The sequence below is a fragment of the Pagrus pagrus genome (genome assembly GCF_965226575.1).
Source record: "Pagrus pagrus genome assembly, chromosome: 11".
NCBI classification, from domain to species: Eukaryota; Metazoa; Chordata; class Actinopteri; order Spariformes; family Sparidae; genus Pagrus; species Pagrus pagrus.
The window spans coordinates 27,528,541-27,549,120 of record NC_140195.1 but is presented as its reverse complement, the minus strand read 5'-3'; the positions used below and the strand labels follow the sequence as shown (position 1 = coordinate 27,549,120).

General features: G+C 43.3%; 1 protein-coding gene across 5 annotated transcripts in view; it reads right to left on the bottom strand.

Moving 5' to 3' along the window:
- Positions 1 to 16: 16 nt before the first annotated feature.
- The window catches only part of tns2a (tensin 2a), a 64,005-nt gene continuing 43,441 nt past the window's right edge, over positions 17 to 20,580 (bottom strand). For 4 of the 5 annotated variants that reach the window (XM_084368019.1, XM_084368020.1, XM_084368022.1 and 1 more), the window contains 19 exons: positions 18,727 to 18,791; positions 18,122 to 18,205; positions 15,804 to 15,916; positions 14,034 to 14,094; positions 13,592 to 13,667; positions 13,087 to 13,216; positions 11,186 to 11,251; positions 10,133 to 10,249; positions 8,284 to 9,843; positions 7,869 to 8,034; positions 5,753 to 6,972; positions 5,472 to 5,603; positions 5,087 to 5,182; positions 4,882 to 4,959; positions 4,558 to 4,635; positions 4,036 to 4,204; positions 3,298 to 3,366; positions 2,946 to 2,975; positions 17 to 2,561 (listed from right to left, as the gene is read on the bottom strand). In XM_084368019.1, coding sequence (XP_084224145.1) covers positions 2,423 to 2,561; positions 2,946 to 2,975; positions 3,298 to 3,366; positions 4,036 to 4,204; positions 4,558 to 4,635; positions 4,882 to 4,959; positions 5,087 to 5,182; positions 5,472 to 5,603; positions 5,753 to 6,972; positions 7,869 to 8,034; positions 8,284 to 9,843; positions 10,133 to 10,249; positions 11,186 to 11,251; positions 13,087 to 13,216; positions 13,592 to 13,667; positions 14,034 to 14,094; positions 15,804 to 15,916; positions 18,122 to 18,205; positions 18,727 to 18,791 — 4,449 coding nt within the window. In that variant the 3' untranslated portion in view covers positions 17 to 2,422. The remainder of the gene's footprint in view (positions 2,562 to 2,945; positions 2,976 to 3,297; positions 3,367 to 4,035; positions 4,205 to 4,557; positions 4,636 to 4,881; positions 4,960 to 5,086; positions 5,183 to 5,471; positions 5,604 to 5,752; positions 6,973 to 7,868; positions 8,035 to 8,283; positions 9,844 to 10,132; positions 10,250 to 11,185; positions 11,252 to 13,086; positions 13,217 to 13,591; positions 13,668 to 14,033; positions 14,095 to 15,803; positions 15,917 to 18,121; positions 18,206 to 18,726; positions 18,792 to 20,580) is intronic. The other variant, XM_084368021.1, reaches the window with a different exon arrangement.

Below are 20,580 nucleotides of genomic sequence, written 5' to 3'. Positions count from 1 at the left end.
TCAGACCCAAAAGCAGTTCAGGTACCACATCATTTCAGTTTAATTCTATTCTTCATGTTTTTGCATACAAAATAGCATGATATCCTTTTTCAAACAAACAAAATGTCTCCTTTTTAATGTCTCATACGCTGTCCTATAGCTGCATGTGAAAATATATTACTACATAATATAGAGATCGACAAGAAAACAGACCACAATATATTATCGCTGTAATACAAGTAGTGTTTTTCTTGGTTTTTACCGAACAAAGCAACACACTAAATAAATGCATGGTACAAATACAAGAAGCAATAAGTACAAAAATATAGCTGGATAAACGCTTATTAATACAAGAGTGCTTTGTCTTTGGTTAAGTACGTCTGTCTTTAGGTCACTGCCTTGCTTGTGTGTGTTGACCTGTGTGTCTTTGTTAACTTCATAACTGTGTGTATACGTTTTATAATGAATTTGGTCACATGTGAAGCAGTGAACGCCAAACATTTCACGGCAATGGTGCGATTTCACACTCTACGTCCTTCTCTGTCGAGCTTTTTCCCCATTTCACATACATGTCTTTAAAAAGTGGACGTAACGATACCCAACATGTTCACCTTAACACCTTCGACACACCAAAACCCTCGACACACACACACACACACTCCACTCCCTCGCACACACACTCGTTAAAAGTTAAAAAACGTCACATTCATGTTTACTTTCATTAGAGTTATGTCTCTCTCTCGCTCCCATTATTAAGTGTATGTGAGTGAAAAAAAAACATGATTGTCGATTATGATTAAATGTGTTACACTTATAAAAGTGCTGTTGAAGGCAAGAGTGGCTGTAAATATGCTGTACATACATCAGAATACCTGAACACCTCGAGATACAGAAACTCAATTACATCATCAGGGCTTTGGTCACTTTTTTATACAGAGAAAAATAAGGGATTTTATAACAATACAAAATATAAACACCTGCTGTTGTTAAAGGCAGTTATTATGTCGAAATGTTGAACATTAACAAGGCTGTGCTGCCCTGAAACAGTGCAAGGAAATGTCCTCTTTGTAACCACTCCACAGTCTGTGTGTGTCCTTAAAGCTGCTTCTGTATGATCACTGTTACACTCAACACCAGTCTGACCACGATGACAGAAGCTGTATTTAACCATCATTTAACCAGGAGCCTGTATCATGAAGCTTCACTCAGCCTAACATGAGAGATCCTGGACAACTGGTATCATGAAGCTGGTTATCACCTGGCTGCAGTTGTATTTTTCTATTTGTCTATCTGTGTGGTTGTGGTCGGGTCAGATTTGTTTCAAACTGACCAAAAAACCCACCAACTGACATCAGATTCTGATTCACATGTTGCTAAACCCTTACTGAGTCCTGCCTGTTAGAGTCAGAAATACAAATATCTGTCATGTGAAATCCTGGGCCTTTAATGACTTGAGATGAAATGAAGATGCCCACACGGCATCAAAAGACGATAAAATACTGCAGAAAAAATACTATAAAGTCTTTTGTGGCTCCAGAGGAAGCTGCATGTAATCTGAAAAGTTGACTCCAGTGATGTCACTCAGTGGCTAAGTTGCACTGTGGGTAATGTAGGCACTAAGACCTGCAAACACACTTTAATCTATAAGATCTATCGGACCTAAATGTTGCATTCATTCTCACTGCTTATTATCCATGTGTGCAACAGTGTGCGCAATAAATCTGCATCGATAATCATCTTTTATGTTAAAACCCTAAGTGGACTGAAAAATGTTTCTTCTGTCTCTGACATGATTATTGTGGCAGCCAAAGTGACTGCACTGACCTATAAAAATAAGTCTTGTGTTATTTATTACATGCCACTTTATTGGAAACTCAATATTTTGTCCCTGTCAGAATACAGTAGCAATGGTGACAGGTTTTGATGTGATCCTCTGAACTGAACCAGCTTCATGATACCAGGAACATTAAGTTCTGCCCAGTAACAGCTGAATGACCCAGTGATCTTGCTTCATGACACAGGCTCCTGGTAGATGTACAAGCTTTTTCTTTCTTGGATTGTGGAGGTTTCTTCTGAAGCCTCCCTGTCCCCGGAGGAGCTGTAACACTATACATCATGGCTTTGCTTGAACGCTGTGTTTTTTTCATCTAATAATCCTTTACTATATTAGAGATTTGAAATGAAGTGTTATTTTACTGTCAACCAACCCTTTAGGGACACGGGTAAGAGTGGAAACTGTACAAACCATCTGTAGGGATCAACTGCCTTTAAAATGTCTTTAAAAGAAAGAAAAGAAAATCTTTGTCATATCCACTGATATGAACAAAGATGACATCAGAAAACACAAGCAGTGGCACTCGGCCATCACTGCACAATAACAGCCTTGTCGGTACTACACGCTGCATGTCACTGCTCTGAGTCAGCCTCCTCTCTTTGTCTCCCTCTACCGGCGCGGCGACAACATGACCTTGTTGATAAAGTTGACGATGGCAGAGGCGGGTTGATCGGGGTCCAACTCGGCGAACAGGTGGCAAACGTTCTCTGCCAAGCTGCCTGGCTTCTTGGCTACGAAGCCAAACACCCTGAGAGGGGGGAGCGATCGGGGAGGAGAAAGAGGATGTGAGGAAAAAGGAGGGGAGGACAAGTTAATGAGCAGAGGAAGTGAATTCAACAAACATTTAGTTTGTCATGTAAGTAAGGCAACTGTGTGTTTCTATCAGCCTACAGTCAACTACAATGACAGAATTAGTATTATGTAATACGAAGTCATGTGGGACTTGATTTTCTTTGTTAAATCATGTTTGCTGGAATGATTTTGCCAAGACTCTCACGCAATCTGATGCCATGCAGAGGCTCTAATTACATCACTGACTTCTCAGCCATGGGTGAAGCTACACACCCCTTTCTAAAACACACACGACACACATGCAGGCACTCTGACTTTCAAACACAAACAGAGCACTTACTTAACAGTGGTGTTGTCTGAGTTAGTCCACCTACAGCCAAGAGAGACAGAAACAAGACTCAGACACACACACACACACACACGGGCAGAGCTGCCAAACAAGCTGATGCAGCTGCAGCCTCGGCCGGCGTGCTCGCTAACGTAACGACTGGTCTCACATGCACGCTCACATGTTCACACACTAACAAATGCACATAACAGACAGATCCATGCGAGGGGTCACAGCAACAAATGCAGTGGATGATCATGGGTGCAGTGAATGTCTGTGGTGATGTGTTTATGACTTCTGGCTCTAGCTACAGCTACAATCAACTGAGATCGTGATTGTCTTTGAGCTCTTTGTCGTCGCCTACCTTCTGTCCTTAGGGTCGATGCTGCTGAAAGTTACACTGTTCACTGGGTAATGTCTCCTGAAGAAAACCCTAGAAGAAGAAGGATACAGGTTAAACAAGAAAGGATAGAAGAAACCTTTAAATTCCAAATCAGTCATCATTAAAATGTGATGAGAGCACATTAGCCTTTTAGATGCTGCTGCAGTGCTGTCCGTCATCACTGACTACATTATTCAAGGAATTGTTCATCCCAAAATGAAACTTCAGTCATTTTCTTCTCACACCCACGCTGATAGAAAGTCAGGCAAAGTTTTGTAGTCCACAAAACATTTCTGGAGTTTCACAGCTAAACAGTGTTGCAGCATTCTCCGAAACAACTACTATAAACAAATGTAAAAAAACAACAACAGAAAAATGGCTCTAAAATGGCGTAATCTAAGCCCCAAAATCTGAAATTGATTTGAAAAAAACACATGGAGATTTCAGAGTAAAAAGGGGTGTTTTGACTTTCCATCAGCATGGTGGTGAGTAAATTATGACTGAATTTCCTTTTTTGGATGAACTCATCCTTACAGGGTACAGTAGTAATGCAGTATTTCTGAGTGGACACTCAGAAATTAAATTACTGTGATCCCCACAGGCAAACTGTCATTACACTTCAGAATAAGGTAAAGAATAATGTCATAGTACAAACTGTAAGTTTTGAAGACAAAAATATATCACTTTTTTTTTTTTTTTTTTTAAGTGTTCTTCTCTTACCTGCGCTGGCTGTCGGTCAGTGTGATGCCCTGCGATGTCACCTTGAACTGGACCACAGTGGCAGCAGGACGTGGGTTACGACCCAGCGTAGCATCTGTTGCCTTGGCGATGGCCTGGGGGCCGGTCAGAGACTCTGTTTCCACAGAGTTCAGGTAGAGGACGTTACAGGCTGAGGGGAGACGGACAGACAGAGAGACGTGAGCAGAATGAGCAGAGAGGCGAAGGACAGACCTCGGAGTCGTCGTAAAAAGTCAAGTTTAGTTCAAGTGAATTATTTCAGCATTTTTTTCTCTTTCTTTTTCATATATTTGTAGTAATATTGGTACATGCATTATTTTATTATTTTCAACCTAGTTGTTAGACAACCTTTTAATTGATACTGGAACTTTTTCTGTATGAAATTACAGCTCTGCCAAAGGTTGTACAATGTAAGAATAATAAACTCCACCTCTGTAAGGTACTGTATATACACACATAATGATTTGACTGCTTTTGGAAGAGAAGGCAGGATGGTGAACTCACCTGCTCCTTGTTTCAGCAGGTCAGCAGCCGTGCTGATGTTACTGACTGGTTGAACCTCCGGCACCTCTCCTATCAGATCTGACAACATGGATGATTAAGAATCAGTTATTTCAGATAAAAGTGCATTTGGGTAAAATACTTAATCTCCTAACATGTAGAGGTTATCACTGTAGGGTTTAAAGGAGCATTTCATGCCCTATTTGATACGTCCAAAACAGAAACTTAATCAGCCACTTTCCTTTTTTGACAACTTTTCCTGACATTTCATAGACAAAACCATGTATTGAGAAAATAATTGGGAGATTAATCAAAGTAGTAACCAACCTTTTTCTGGGATCTTCAGAGCACAGGGCAAAGAGATGGGCGTGATGGAGTGTTGGTAGACTAATGCAGAGAGACTCCCTGTGGATAACAGATAACAGTAAAACTCCTTTACATTCCCTTCAGGTGCCTCATGTGTGGTACTAAAAATATTTCCCCTGAAAGAAAGACTTAAAAAGCATCCTAAGGCCTGAGGAGGAAAACTTACCGAAGTAGGGCTCATTCTGACATCCTTTAATCTTCACCCCTCGAGGGCCTGTTTCTATTAGGAAGTGTCTGACCAGCTGTTCCAGAGGGTCGCTCACTGTAACAGAAGACAGTTACAGTAAACAAACTGCAAATCTTATTGTCTACCAAGGACACGGAAAATGATGAATGAGTGAAATGTCACATAAATCGCCTTTTAAAACAAATCCCCAACTACTTCAGTTGTTTGTGAAAATGCTGCAACTCTGTTTTGCTGTGAAGCTCCAGAGATCTTTTATGGACTATGCAACGTCTACTGACTTTACATCTGTATGGGGGTGAGTAGAACATGATGAACTTTCATTTCTGGGTGAACTGTTCCTTTAATGATGTAAACATTATTTTACCCTTGCTGTTGTGGTTGCTGACATTGGGAGGAGGTGTAGCCACCTTCAGGGCCAGGCCATAGGCCCCCTGGAAAGAGTTGCTGTCCCTGATCAGGAAGGTCCCTGGCTCTCTCTCCTTCAGAGCTGCGATTGCTACAACCAAACACAAGCAAAATGTTAGGAATTTATGTGCTTTAAATCTCAAAAAACTATGTGTTCCTCTGTTTTCTCCAAAGATTTTTCTCTAAAGTAAGAAAAAAGAACATCAAAGTAAATACAGAGTTTCATCCTTTCAGACCTACCTTGCTCTCTGGAGATGCCGGGCTTGTACCAGAACCTTGAACTGTCCTGAACAAACTTCACACTGACCCTGTTTGCGTTCTCAGCCTCCACAGATGCCTCCCCATCATTTTGGCCTGCAGGGGGAGCAATTTCCCCCACGGTGGGAGAGAATGTGACGTGGTGCTGATGCTGGGCAGCGTTGTTGGTGGAGGGAGGCACATGACCCACAGCTGGCCTCAGAGTTCCCACGCCATCGATGGGTGAACCTGACTGGGTGGGCGGGTGACGCTTCTCTGGCAGGGGCGGTTGGGGGTGAGGAAGGGGGATGGAGATGGTGGAATAGTTGGAGTAGGAGGATGGGTGGAGTTGAGGAGTGTGAGCGGAGTAGCAGGGCCTCTTGTTGGTGTCCTGAGCGGGAGCTTGTCCGGCAGCACTGTGCTCCATGCCTGGGTAGTGGTGGTGTGGGGGGCCTTGCTGCTGGATGTGGTTCGGATGGTGGGGGTCAGACCCACCCAACATCAACCTCCTACCCAAAGTGGCAAAACCAGGGACTGGAGCATCAGAGACCGGGGAGCCCTCCATACTGCTGGACATGTGCTGGGGGGATGATGGTGCTGCTGGGCTTGGAGATGCAGGGGCAGATGTGGTGTTCGGGGTAGGGGTGGTAGGTTTTGGGGCTTCTGGGTGAGGCTCCCTGGTTGGAGAAGATGGGATGACCTGTGCTGGGGTCGGCCTTGTCATTCCGGAGGCTTGGGTTTGGGTCTGGCTCTGAGGCTGGGAAACTTCCTGTGCCACAGTGGAAGGCAGGGAAGCAGCCTCTGAAGGATGAGGGGTCTGCACAATGAGGGGGCCAGGTTGGGGGAGTCTTTCTGGGGATGAAGGAGCCTGGCAGAGTCCCTGGTTTGTTGTGGCTGGTGTTGCAGAGTTTAAAGAAGAGGTGTTCTGTGTTGTTGAAGCTGAGGGTGTATCTGAGCTACAGTGCTGCTGGTGGGGAGTGGTGGGGGACGGGTCTGTTGGTGCAGTGCAGTGGTTGTGGGGTTGTGGGTGTATCGGTATGGCTGGTGTGTCTTTGGCGGCCTGAGGCATGGACGATGGCTCTGTGCTGCTTTTTTGGCTTTCAGAGGATTCATGGACGATAATATCAGTACGATAGTGTCCGTCCTGGGGCTGGGAGGCCTCGTAGTCACTGCTGAGGATGTCTGTGGTCCGGATCTCATACTCTCTCCCTCCTGGACTTGGGCTTAAAAATAGACAGACAACAACTATTACTTTCACAGACCTGTTTGTGATTTGAATGTTTCTAAAATTCTTTCTGAATATGTAGTCATCAATACCCCATTTTCATCTAGTTGTAACATGTGATCTGCATCTGTTATCTGGATATGTCAGCTCCTTCTCCTTCCAGATCCAATCACAACGCAGGCCAAATCAAGAATAATTTGTGGGGCTTTTCAACAGCAACTTTTGGCCATGCCGAGTCAAACTGAGTCACGCTGATTTGCTTTTCCATTACCAGTTTAACAGCCCAGGTTGAGCCAAGCCACCCCTGGGATGGACCATCTTTGGAGTAGGACCAAAGCGCACCCATTATCCAAGCAGGCTGTGGTGACGTCTTGTGACAGTGGCCAACCGATGACGAGCTTTTAAATAACTGATAAATGGGGGGGACTTTTATTCTAAAAGATTTTATAGGAAACGAAATGCGTTCACTACAGAATTAGCTGCTATTTTTCAATAATACTGTGAGAAGGAAGATAATTTACAACCAATAAAAACACACCTTCAAGTGGTTGCACTGTTGTAATGCACATGCAAATCTTCACCACACTGGGCTGACATGTCAATTCAAACCAGTCAAACCAAGCCAGCACATGTGTATGGAAAAGCCCCAAAGTTTGTTTATTAATATCAGTTATTAATGCCAAGGCCTGTTGATCAGATGCCATGATCCAGATAATGTATCCAGCTACAGATCACATGTCACCAGGTGTAAATGGGGCCCAAGTCACCACAAAGGCCTAGTTATTGGTATTTCCCCGGCTCAGATGTTGTCAGCATTGAGCAGCCAACCTTGGCAGTTATGGCACCTGCTAACTGACAGAGTCTTCCCTCTTGGTAGAAGAGTAAATATAATACCTTTCCTGTGTGCGTAGAGGGCTGCTGGTGTGGACAGGAGTGGACGGTCCAGACATGTCAGACGGCGTGGAGCACGCAGCGTGGCCATCTCTGTGGACCCTCTTGAAGGAACCGTGAGTGATGTGATCCCTCCAGCCCACACTTTCACCAGAGCTTCTTAGGCCGTCTGGAAAGGAAGGGAACAATGGATTACATTTACAAAGGTATGAGCTGGGGTCACAGTATGTCCTGTTGATGTGTAGTTAAAATTCAAGAAAAAAGGGGTGACATTATGAGTAATGTGTCAGGCATCTGTCGAGTTAAGCACAAATTATTTAGTGTGTGCTGTTGCTGATTATAGATAATTTATACAGTCCCAGTTCCTGTTGTTGAAGGACAACATAATACTGAGTGTCTCTGTTTTAATGTGACTCACCAGTGTGTGAGTCAGAGCCGTATGACTGCTGTGAGTCTGGATGGTGATGGTGGTGATTATGGTTATGCTCTGCTGGCCCGTTGCCATGGCTACAGGGTCCCGTCATGGAGGAAGCTGGAGGCAGCGGGGATGTGGACTCGGACTGGTAGCCTGAGGCGTAGCCCCTGCTTTCAGAAGGCGAGGGCTGGTAGGGCGAGCAGGGGAACACTTGGCGGGGTGTTTGGTATCCGCTGCTGCTGCTACTGTACTTCAGGTCAAGGTGGGAATGAGCGTGGGACCTCGACGCCTCTGGATAAGCTGGGTGACCTGATGGCAATGGGTCAAACGTAAAGGCTGGAAGATCGTGACCTTGTGGGCCGTAGGAGGCTACGGTGGCCCTCCTGTGCCAATATTCAGCCTCTCTGTCCCTCTCCCACTGCAGCTCTGCCTCCCTGTCCCTCTCCCAGTGGAGAGACAACTCTCTGCCTCGTCTCAGCCCAGGATCCCTCTCCCAGTGGAGGTCTGACCCTCTGGGTAACTCCGCCTCTCTGGCTCTCCTCAGCCCCACCTCCCTCTGCTGAAGCTCCGTGTCTCTGTCCCAGTGGAAGCTGTCCCCTCGCTCCAGCCTCATGCTGTGATAGGCCGCAGAGTCTTCCCTCCTGATGCTGCAGTCTCTGCAAGGGCAGCCAGGTGGTGGCAGACCATCCATTAGCATGATATCATGGTAGGTAGGGCTGGTGGAGGGTTTGGGGTGGTGTGGGTGGGGATGGTGGTGGCTGTGAGGTGGAGGAGGGTGGTGGTAGGGGCCGTAGTCCTCTTCTCGACAGCAGAGGCGACCCGGGGCAGACAGAGGGTGGTGATGCGGGTGGTTGTGAGAGTGAGGGGTGAGGTCTGGTGATGGATATGGACACATATGTCGAGATGAGGGGGTATCCGAGCAGGAGCGGTGCAGGTAGTGCGACGGGCCACTCTGGCGGTCCCACACCAGGTCTGGAGGTGGAAGGGACTGGTGAGGGTGGGGGTTGTAGTGCTGGCACAGATCCATGTGTGATGGAGGAGCAGCTGGGTTAGGACTGGCAGAAGGGGTTGCCCCGTGGTGCCCGTTGGTGCCTGGAGCCCGATCGAGGCAGTAACCATTGGGCATGAGGAGGGTGCGGTCACAGCCAGGCTCAGCACACCGCTGGGACCTGTAACCGTCCCGGCAGGAACAGGACCGATTGAGCCTCAGTGTCCCAGAGGGAAGAGAATCTCCATCATCCAAGATGGCAGTTTCTCGCTCTCCATCTCGGTTCCCCTCTATGCCTCCGAGAAGACGTTCAAGCTCCTCTCTCTCCTGTCTGGTCGGGGGCGGTGGGCGAACAGGCTCCTCCTGGTGCTCAGGATGGACAGATGATTGGTTCAAATGGCTGGAATGGGCTGATAGGGCGGAGTCAGAACCTTGAGCGATGTGATGATCTTCTGAGAGGCCTGCCGCTGGGTTGCTGCCATTGGTCGAGCTGAGAGAACCAGAGCTGGGACCTCTACGCTTCTTTATCTGAGCGTAGAGACTACCATCCAGAGGACCTCTGGTGTGGGCAATATCTGAGACGGAAAGACAGACTCAACATCAGCTCTCAAACAGGCTCATAACTGACTCCATACATAGCTAATGAGTACGGTTTGAAATTAATTCAGCAGCTGATATGTTTGGTTGTACTTTCATTCATACTTGAGATTAAGACTGCTTTTGGATTGACACAGTCTAGGATAAGGGTGCTATCTATGGTTAGTAGAGCTGGACGCTTAAGCAAAAAAGCCAACTTCTTCTAATTATCCTTCATTAGTAATTACTTAAAATAGAACTGATCCAGAATATGAAGAGAACAATTACCCTCCAGGCTGTCCTGGTATCGCTGGTTAAAGTTCTCATAGGAATCCCAGCGAACCACTGGGTCAGCAGTGTTGTAGTCGACTGTGACAGCTGGGTCATTCTTCTGGTACTCACGACCTGAGGAAAAACATTTAATTTACATTAAATTATCTTCCTTATCATTTCCTTCCTTACGCATTGATAAATATGAACTAAACATCTGAAGCAGAACAAATATCAAATGCACAATATGTCATTTCTGCTGCTAGGGATCTCTCTATCAAAACATAACAAAAGACATTTGCTGTGTGTTGCGTGGGAATGGCCAGGTGCAGCAGGGGGACAGAGCTGTTGCTCAGTGTCGTCCACCTCTGTGGGACAGAGTCAAGTGCAGAGCCAGACATTTTGGAGGAATAAACACCTGGTCTCACATCAGATTCTGCCCTGAACCAGAGTCGTTTACAGACAGGAGGAGAGCTCAGAGATTACTTTTAACTTTTGGATTTATTTTCAACCCGACTGCAGCAGCGATCTGCAGAGATGACCTCCACTGTTAGGTGTTTATGTGCTGTAATGTTGACTGCTGACGGTAGCTGAAGGGGAAATTTACTTCATGAACATAATTTTACATAGAGAAGAGTGGTAAAAGAAGTCAAGTGAGATGTTGATCTGAATTCAAACACACAGACACACACATCCTCGGTATGTGCTGTTGCTCAGTGGCTAATGGCTGTGGGGGCGAATAAACACCCATGATCCTGCTGTCGAACTCACCTAGTAACGTGGTTGAGGTGAGAATTCACTTTGTTGGTGCTAAACACCATTGAACAACCACCACTGCCATGACTCAGGTACAAATGTTCATGAATGAGGCATGTTTTAAAGTGTTATTCACATTACTGTACCTTGAGTAAACCTGTGGATTTCTCTGGGTTTTAACATTTTTTAAAGCATTTGGGATCGCGTCAGTATACAATTTAAGAAATTATATAAAAAGGGTTCAGTTGTTTTTGGACATCTTCATGCAAACATCTTACATATACAGCAGAAGAGTTTGAGGTAGAGTGAACCAACCTTTGATCCTCTCAGGGCCAGAGGAGAAGACGAACTCCACTGTGGCATCAGATGGAAAACGCTCATCTGGGTAGAAGAAAAGGATCAAATATAATATACATATTATACATATAAAAAATCTCAAAGCACATGGTAAAAATGTTTTTTATAACATAAAAATATGCTCATTTAAGTTTTAAGTTCTCTCCACGTCTTTAAATGTAAATTTAATCTCGTCAAGAGACTTCAGGCTTCAGTGATGTGGGGACCCCCCCAGAAATGAATCAAACAGTGTTTCTGCTCCGACATATATCAAATATACTAATACCTTTCACAGATGTGTTCTGAGTTGCATGAACCAACAATGTGTCTATGTACATTTGTAGTGCTCCATTTAGTGTAATGGATGGACGACCACATACACAGACATGTTTCTCAGCGACACGTATTCTGTCATTACAGAGAAAGTTAAACCAAATAGGAAATGAGGTAATGAGCATATTCATTACAGACTTGAGCCATAGACCAGTGCTCACTAGGCCTCCATTACTCTCCCCGAGGGATAGTTAGAGAAACTCGCTCTCTGCATACAGTGCAACTCATTCTCGATGGACCCGCCTCCAGAGAGCTGTTATTACATCCAGGATGGGGATTAAGCTACAACTATTAAGGGATTTATTGTATACAACCACACTATTATGAGGCCATTCTGGGTAGTAAACCACTGTGAATACATTCATACAAAGCTAACTGCCAAAAAGCTGCTATTATGTCAAATTGTTGTATGTGGTGATCGTCCGCAACAATTAACAAATTGTTTCTAATGATATTTTAAGAGTATCCGAGTAAGCAAAGCCAGGCAAAATGCGCTCTGGCCTTGAGGGAGTGATATCATTTGTTCTTGGATAAAAAATGGGACTATGTAAGTCTTGAAAGCATCGCTCTCTTCAATACCCTTTTGTGTTTGTTGCTTAAACCTTCCAGGATCTGGTATGGCCAGTTAGCTTTTTGTGGCTAATGTTGGTTAACATTTCTGTGTAACTCACATTAATGGATCAGTTTGCTCACTCATGACTCTACTTGCACTACTATTACATCATGTTTTAGCATTTACCACATTGATGCGACTAACATGTTAGCAAACAGTTGCTACATGCATCGAGCAGAAACGGAGCAATAAGAGCATTAAATTGTCTTTGGTCCACTCAGTGAATAAGCCCAATATTCATTCTTCTTTTAGCTCAGAGAAACATATCTGCCTTTTAGCTGCTAAATGCTATTGTATGTTCACCAAGCAGTTGCTAACTTTGTCTGTCTGCTGTTTGGTGCTGCTGGGAAGGTTGTGCAGGTTTTTAAAGTTTTTACTCTGAAAGAAGCTTCTTAATGCGTCCGAAAACAAAACAAACAAACACAACAAGTTGTTCAGTGAGTTGAGGGAAGCTGCAGGTGATATTTCTCAGTGAATTCATCACTATGTGCGACCTCTTTTAAATTACAAGTAGACATGTGATCAATTGTGAAAATAAAAAGTTTGATTATAGCTGCTTAAGAGGGGATTCAGATCAAATGTAAACCCATTTGTCCACCCTAAAGTTTGTGGACTACCATTTTGAAGCCTCAGGTTTGGTATTGTGGCCGTCACCATCTTTGTTGCCATGCCTTACAAAATAAACATCATGCTGTACTGTGGAAGACCTGACTCTGTTCATATATTATACAGAAGATGACACAAGTGCAGCTATAGAATGTCCCGTGCTACACAGAAACCTGCTCAACTCCAGCACTTCCCACAAGAGGAAATGTTTATCAAATACTGTGGGACCAATGTGGAAAAGGTACAGCTAACTCTCATGCATTATGGCAAAATGCCCACTATCATATTCTCTCTCCACAGTTCCTTTTTGCCACCTACAAAAACTTACCAATACAAGCTTCATCCAACTCCCCTTTGCCGAACCAAAGCTGGGATCCGTGGATGGTGCAGGTGTGGAACTGCAACCTGAACACAGTGTCTCTGTCGGCAGTCTGGGCTCGCCTGTGGTAGCATTTGACCTGCAGAGGGCAGCAGAGAAGGAAGATGAGAGACAGATGTGAATGCGTGTGGGATAATGTGCAGTTTGAGTAGCAAATTCGAGGCTTTGTATTTCAAAATAAGTGACACCGACACTTTCCAAATGACTGGCTGCACAAAATGGACAAATTATGATTCCTTGTTAACAAAGTGAGGAAACGTTTTTCCAAACCAGAATTTATGTTTCAGAGCTGAGACATGGAAACTTAACCAAAGTTTTTCAGTATGCTGTTTGTACTATTCATCTTTGGGTATTTCTTGTGTTTTATTTATGTCTGTTGAAGATAAGTTTAGTCATGATTACGACCCCACCCATATCAGGGGTCCTCTGTCATTTCCTTCCCATGTGAACTCACCATGATGTCACCCTTTAGCAGCAGTGCCGGTTCGATGGTCACACACAGGCGCCTGCCTCCAGTGCCTTGAAGGTCACTGCAGACAACACAATGTACAAGCAGATTCAGTATGTGACCAAACATGGACAGAGTGACACTGTCAAAGATTGATTTGTTTGTTGGTATGTTCTCACTGCCTTTTCTCACTTGACAGTGGCTGTATTAACATGCATTTACTTCAAGAGGCCTTGAGCTAAACAATAAAAACACAAGATAAGAGTTAAAAAGCTGGACTGAAGAAGAAAGATACCCTTTGTGTGATTTTTTTTTTTTTTTTACATTTCTGATTACTCTGTGTCAGAGTTGAAATCTTAGATCATGACAGAAAACACCCAAGAGCCAACACACACACTCTTGGGCTTATCTGTTCTATGAGACAGCCATATGACAGCAAGAGACTCACTATATGCCTGAAGTGTAGACCAACTGCATGGACTGGTAGATCTTCAAGAAGGGGTAGTAACCTAGGAGGACGAGAGAGAAATTTAGACATAGGGAGCATTATCAACGTGTAGACAGAGGAATGTGCTGACTGCCACCCATGCCTCCTGGACTTGATCATCAGATTAAAGATAAACAGACTAGTTTGTGTGGGCGGAGGGTAAATGGGACCGTCTATGAGAGCTGCAGTCAGCAGGCAACATTGCTGTGATTCAGGGAAAAGCCTGTCAGAGCACCATGCCAAGACAAACATCACATCATATGTACTGTACATTTTATCTGCCTACAGAGACACTGTCAGATCAGACTGGAGAACAGAGACTGAGGGTACGTCTCCATTCAGTGCATTGTGTTCATGTCTCCCTGCGTCATGTCTGGGTCTATTCCACTGAAAATGTGAGAGGGAGAGATGCAGGAAAAGATGGATCATGTGGGAAAATGAATCAAACATGCACATTTTTTGTGAAAATGAAACATCCTTCCCACATAGCAAAGTTGGTCTGGCCTAGGAGATGGCCACACAGCCTCTTACACTTAACCCACATACAGCAATGAATTATGTCCCAGACATAGGCCTGGGCTTTGGGCCAGAATAGGGACAGCTCACACAGCTGGCTGATGTCAGGGCTATGTCATGGGCACCCGTGTTCTGGCAACCAGATCAGGACCACCTCTGGACTGTAATTTATTGCTGTACGTGAGCTGAGTGTCTGCCCAGTGTCTGGTTGCGTGGCCCATCACTGGGCCAGACCAACTTTGCCATGTGGGCCCTTTGAAACAACTTGAAATGCCTTAGAGTTTGTATTTGCAGACAATGTGATGTAATGTCCAAATAATGAGTGGCCACAGTTAGTTACTTCTACTACACGTAAGAGAACACAATGTTAAATTATTAATCCTTGCTTGTTTGCCATTAAAAAGGTGTTATTGAAAACGTTCAGCCACTAAATTTGGCATTCCGTCTCCGCCTACCATTACATTCACACCACAACACCGCCGATGTTCGAATAATCTGCCCCCTGTCCATGTTTTGCAATAGCTAACGTTGCACACAAGGACGTTATATTAGCTAGCTAGCTAATGTTAATGTTGCTAATGCTAGCTAATGTTAATGTTGCTAATGCTAGCTAATGTTGATGTTGCAAATGCTAGCTAGTTAACATTAGGGCAGTAGACAGACATATTCAGTGAAGCTCAGCCATTTCATGTTTTTTTTCCCTGACAAACTGGCAACTACCGAGACTCGTGATGCTGACAAAACACAGATACCAACAGCGTTTTACTACTGGCTCACAAACCTTGTTAGAAGCTGGAACCAACTGTCAGAATTCTTACAAAGAAATAAACAAATCAAAACAATCATTTTGTATCTGACAAAAATGTTAAAATTATTGATTCAGAATCAAAATGTTTTAAAATAACAGAGTTACTTTTATTCTGCACCTTTCTACGAGCTCTGTGGATGTATTATATTTCTTAAATGATTTGTCCACATAAAAATGTTATCAATATAACTTAAAATCCATCCACACATGCACTAAAAACTTAATTCTTATACTGTTTATGCTGTATTTATGCTGTGCACATGTTTCTCCAATCCATTGCCATTTCCACTGTCAGCAATATGTTTTCTTTCAGTATATTCTCTGTATAAAGTCGAAATTATGCATCTGTATCTCAGATCAAGTAGGTAATATATAGTAATTTGGCTATAAAGACTAAACACTCATACCTCCTTCGCCCTGGAAGTTGGGGAGTGACGGGATGAGAACCTGGTGGAGGAAGAGAGGGCTGCTGTTCATCTTGATCGCCCCAGACAGAAGACCCCCAAAGTAATAGATATACCTGAAAGACAGAAACAGAGAGGGAGTAAGAGAGATTCTTATTATATAAAAGCAGTGAGATAAGGATGGGGAAGATGAATAACAGATGGAGAGAAGGATCAGAAACAAATATCTTTAAAAGCGAGTATAAAAAATGCTAACAGCCTCAGAGCAGAAGATGCTGTTGTCAGGTAGCCAGCAACAGTGTTTTTTTTTTTCAAAGGAGAGAGTTAGGTAAGGAAAATACAGCTTGCTGAGTCTATTTCACTTTTGCCAAAATCTGGTTGTCAGTTGAGGAAATATTTCTTGCGTCTGTCACAGTTGAACTTGATTCAGGAACATTCTTGAATCTGTTGTCATTTCCTTGACACTAGACACTTTTCTGCCTTTAATGTCAATGTGAGATTACCGACACCTATTAAGTGAGTCTGAAATTCCCATAAGTAAATTTTTATGTTCATGAGCTACCAAAGGAAAAGTTTTAATATTTTGGGAAATAAGCTAAGTTCTTTTCTTGCTGAGAAAGATGGGGTAAGACACAAACATGTGCTATGGATTTTAATCTTAAAAAAGGAGTAGTTCAAATTTTTGGGAAAAATCCTAATTTGCTTCTTTGCCAAGAGTTTGATGAAAAGATTGAAACCACTCTCATGGATGTACGCTAAACATGAAGCTACAGAAATGAGGCAGTTAGCTTAGCATAGCGTAATGACTGTAAGCAGGGGCACAATGGCTGGTTCTGTCGAACAAACCAAATCCACCATATAGCCCCTCTGAATCATACAGGTTATACTTTTGGACAGAGCCAGACTTGATGTTCCCTCCCACTCATAGATTAGAAGATCAACAGCAGTCTTATGTCTGTGTATACTAAAATCAGCAGACAATTAGCTTAACTTATGCTAATATATCTGAATTTAGCCTAAAGATTGGAAGCGCAGGGAAAACAGCTAGTTTGGATTATTCAAAATTACCCAGAAAGCACCTCTACATTTCAATCAATCAGTGTTAACAAGTTGTATCTCAGTTGTTTAATCCAGGGAGTTGTTTTTAGGCCCAACATGTGACTTTCTAAAATTTTGTTGTCACCACAAGGTTATTTGGCTATGAACAGATAATGTTTGTTACAGTTTGTATATGGTCTAAATAAATGACAAGTGAGAGGTGTTGGTAGGCAGACTTTTTTAAAATCTAGGTGCTAGGCTAGCACTTTCCCCCTACATAGTGCTTCTATCTCATGGCTCTAACTTCATATTTAGCTATCAGACATGACCCAGTGAGCAACAACTGGGATTTCAACATTGATTTCTAGTCAAAGACTGGGTGATATTCGGTCAAAAGGCCTAGGACTTCTTTTTAACCTTCATTTCAACAAGTTAAATGCAGTATGTGGGGAAATATGGTCTAAATGTCTAAAACATGTATTCAACGTATTGAAATATTGAAAACTTTCACTTTTGAAGCAGTTTTGAACGTCTTTTCACTGGTGATTATAGCTGTTTTTTAAACATCTTTTCAAAAATGCTCACTGGGAAGAGTGGTATTCATCTTTCTTTTCAACTCTCGGAAAGAAGCTGCAGAGAATCTATCCTAAAATATTATGTATCATACCATTATCTTTTAGGATGTACATATTGTTGTGTAACAAGTCTACCTCAACTAGACAGTTTTTGCAGTCAATGAAAAGATGATGGGAAAGCTGGCTCACTCTGACCATTTCATGTTTTATTATTATTTTATCATTACTTACTTTACACTTAAGGGCTATCACATTACATTTGTTTTGACTGTATACCTGCTGTTTTCACAGAAGACATGTTGACCTGTCACAGTGGTAAAAGTGCAGTGTGACCAATAACATTAATCAATGACTCTGATGTATTCAAGTGACCCAGTTAACCATAGACGATGTCATAACCCTGAAACTGAAGCAGCTAAATGTAGTTCCGCCATGATTAACTTATTTACACGTGTGCTTTTCTTCTGTGACGTGTTCAAATGTCTGCTGCGAAAAAGGCCAAATCCTGAAGTTAACGATAAATCAAATCCAGTTGGGATGTATGAGGAGCTTGAAGCTAAAACCTGTTTTCTCTTTCTTTTCCCTTAAGTAGGATGCTAAGGCAGGGATGCATTCATTAACCTCTGCTATGATGTGGGATACCCTCAACCACCGCCCCCACCCTTCACCCCCTCACAATTTCCCCTCATTTCATCCTGTGGCCTCTACCTGTTTTGGGACGGCTGGAGGGAAGAGGACACCTTATCTTCGCAGAACTTCCTCATGGCGAGAGTACTGAGAGCCTGGTCCGCCCTGCACATTAATGAGAGCACACACACACACACACACACACACACACACACACACACACACACACACACACACACACACACACACACACACACACACACACACACATACACACACACACACACAGGCAGAAACACACACATGCTTTGAGCCAACAATTTCCATCATGGGACTTGCACCAGACTCTCTAGATGCCAGAAAGTACATGGAGAGGATACAGCTGGCATTGGCCACAGGATAAACCAGTTTCCACTGTTCCTGCTCAAAATCCACTGGGCTTAATTTATCTAAACGACTTATCAACAAAGTCTGAATGGAAATCAGTGAGCTGCATATACATCAGCCACTAGATATACTGTTGCAGTACAGTTTAAACACATTTGACATACTTAAAGAGTTGCATATGAGTCCAAAATGTTTCTTCACTCAGTTTAATACTCTTCAATGTGTTCCATGTGTGGATATTCTGATGAACAAGAAACTGTCAAACTGTGGCTTTGGATGTCTCCAGCACACACACTCACCCTGCAGAGATCTTGCTGTAGTGCATGTAGGCTGCAATGATCACACCAGTTTTACCTTTGTTGCCCTGTAGGAGGGAGAGGGAACAAAAAGGGCAAAGTCATCATGTGCTAATTTCATCCTCAGGCACTGTGGTTTCCTACTAAAGACAGCTGATTTTCACAGCTTGTAACATCTGAGAGTTGTGACTGCAGGGCGGATTTTTGATTTGAAAGACAGACAGACTGGAGAGAAGGCAGAGACGAGGCAGGGACACAGAAAGATGTGGACAAGCAGTTTGAGCTCAAATTAAAAAGCTCCCTGTGGTGTTTTTTTCACACAGGGTGCTCCGAACTTCCTGACGCATTCCGAAGACATTCCAGCCTCAGATTCCTAATGTGACCCCTCCAGATGCCAATAAGAAGGCTGCACCGCTGCACTGAGCACAAATTAAAGCTTGTTTAGCTCTCTGTGAAAGATTCTTCATTGACAACAACTTGTTTTTTCCCCGTCCCTGGCGTGATGTGCAGCTGGGAAAGAATCGTTTGTAGCTGGAATGTTCTGGGAAGCCAGCAGACCACAGAAGTAGTCTGGTTTTAGTATTTAAATTCTCCTGACCAAAAACCAATAAATAAAACGCCCAGACATGCCATGGGAGCTCGGTAGCCCTCAGTGTTAGCTGGTCACCGTTTGGTAACGGTGGAAAAGTTCAAATAGCCACGGCTCTGCTGACAGGGTGACATGAATGAATCAGTAAATGATGTGGAACGACGTGGAAATCGACAGAGTTTGATCGAGGTTGTACGGTTAATTTTCAGACGAGGGTGGAAATGGCTTATTGAATTATATGGTGCACTCTGCAATTTTGGTTTTAGTCAAGTGATGTTTTAACTGCGATATCTAACTTAATTTATTGTGTTTCACATCAGAAATAGTGGCTGGAGAGATACAATTTGTACTAGAGAGTCAGAGAAACTGTAACTGACTTACATGTTCAGATGTATCCATGAGAGCAGTTACAGAAAGTACCACTGACACAAACAAACTTGTTGTGCATTTACTTAAAGGGATAGTTCATCCCAAAATCAAAAATACATATTTTTCCTCTTACCTGTAGTGATTTCATCCATCTAGATTGTTTCGGTATGAGTTGCTGAGTTTTGGAGATACCGGCCGTAGAGATGTCAGCCTTCTCCAGATGGCAGTCTGCTTGTGGTGCTCAAAGCACCAAGAAACTGCATTTGAAAAACTCAAAAGCAATGTTTCTTTCCAGAATTCATGACCAGGTTTCTCAAAACAATCCAGAGACATTGTTGTGAGCAGTTTCGTGTAGGAACTATTTTCTTTATGTATCAACGAGCAGAAGGAAACCTGCATCTACTCATGAATGAGAGGCTGGCTAACTAAGCTAACTAACTCAGGCCAGGAGAAGGCCATTAATATTACATCCTGCGCTGCCATGAGCAAAAACCTCTTGTCCATTAGTAGATGCACATTTCCTTCTGCGAGATGATACCTAAAGAAAATAGTTCCTTCATGTAACAGCTTACAACAAGCTCTGTGGATTATCTTGAGTAACCAGGTCATGATATTTGCAAAGAGACATTGCTGTTGAGTTTATCAAATGAGTGCCATCTAGTTCTATTACACTGGAAAGAAGGCAGAAATCTCTACATCTGATATCTTAAAAACTCAGCGACTTCCACCAAAACAACCTAGACAGATGAGTAGCACCCAGATAAGAGGAATAACAATCATTTTTAATCCTGGGGTGAACTGTCGCTCTAAATATAACTAAGTAAGCTTGAACTTTTCCTGAGTATTTCTATTTTATGCAACGTTATACTTCTACCTCACTATATTTCAGATGGAACTAT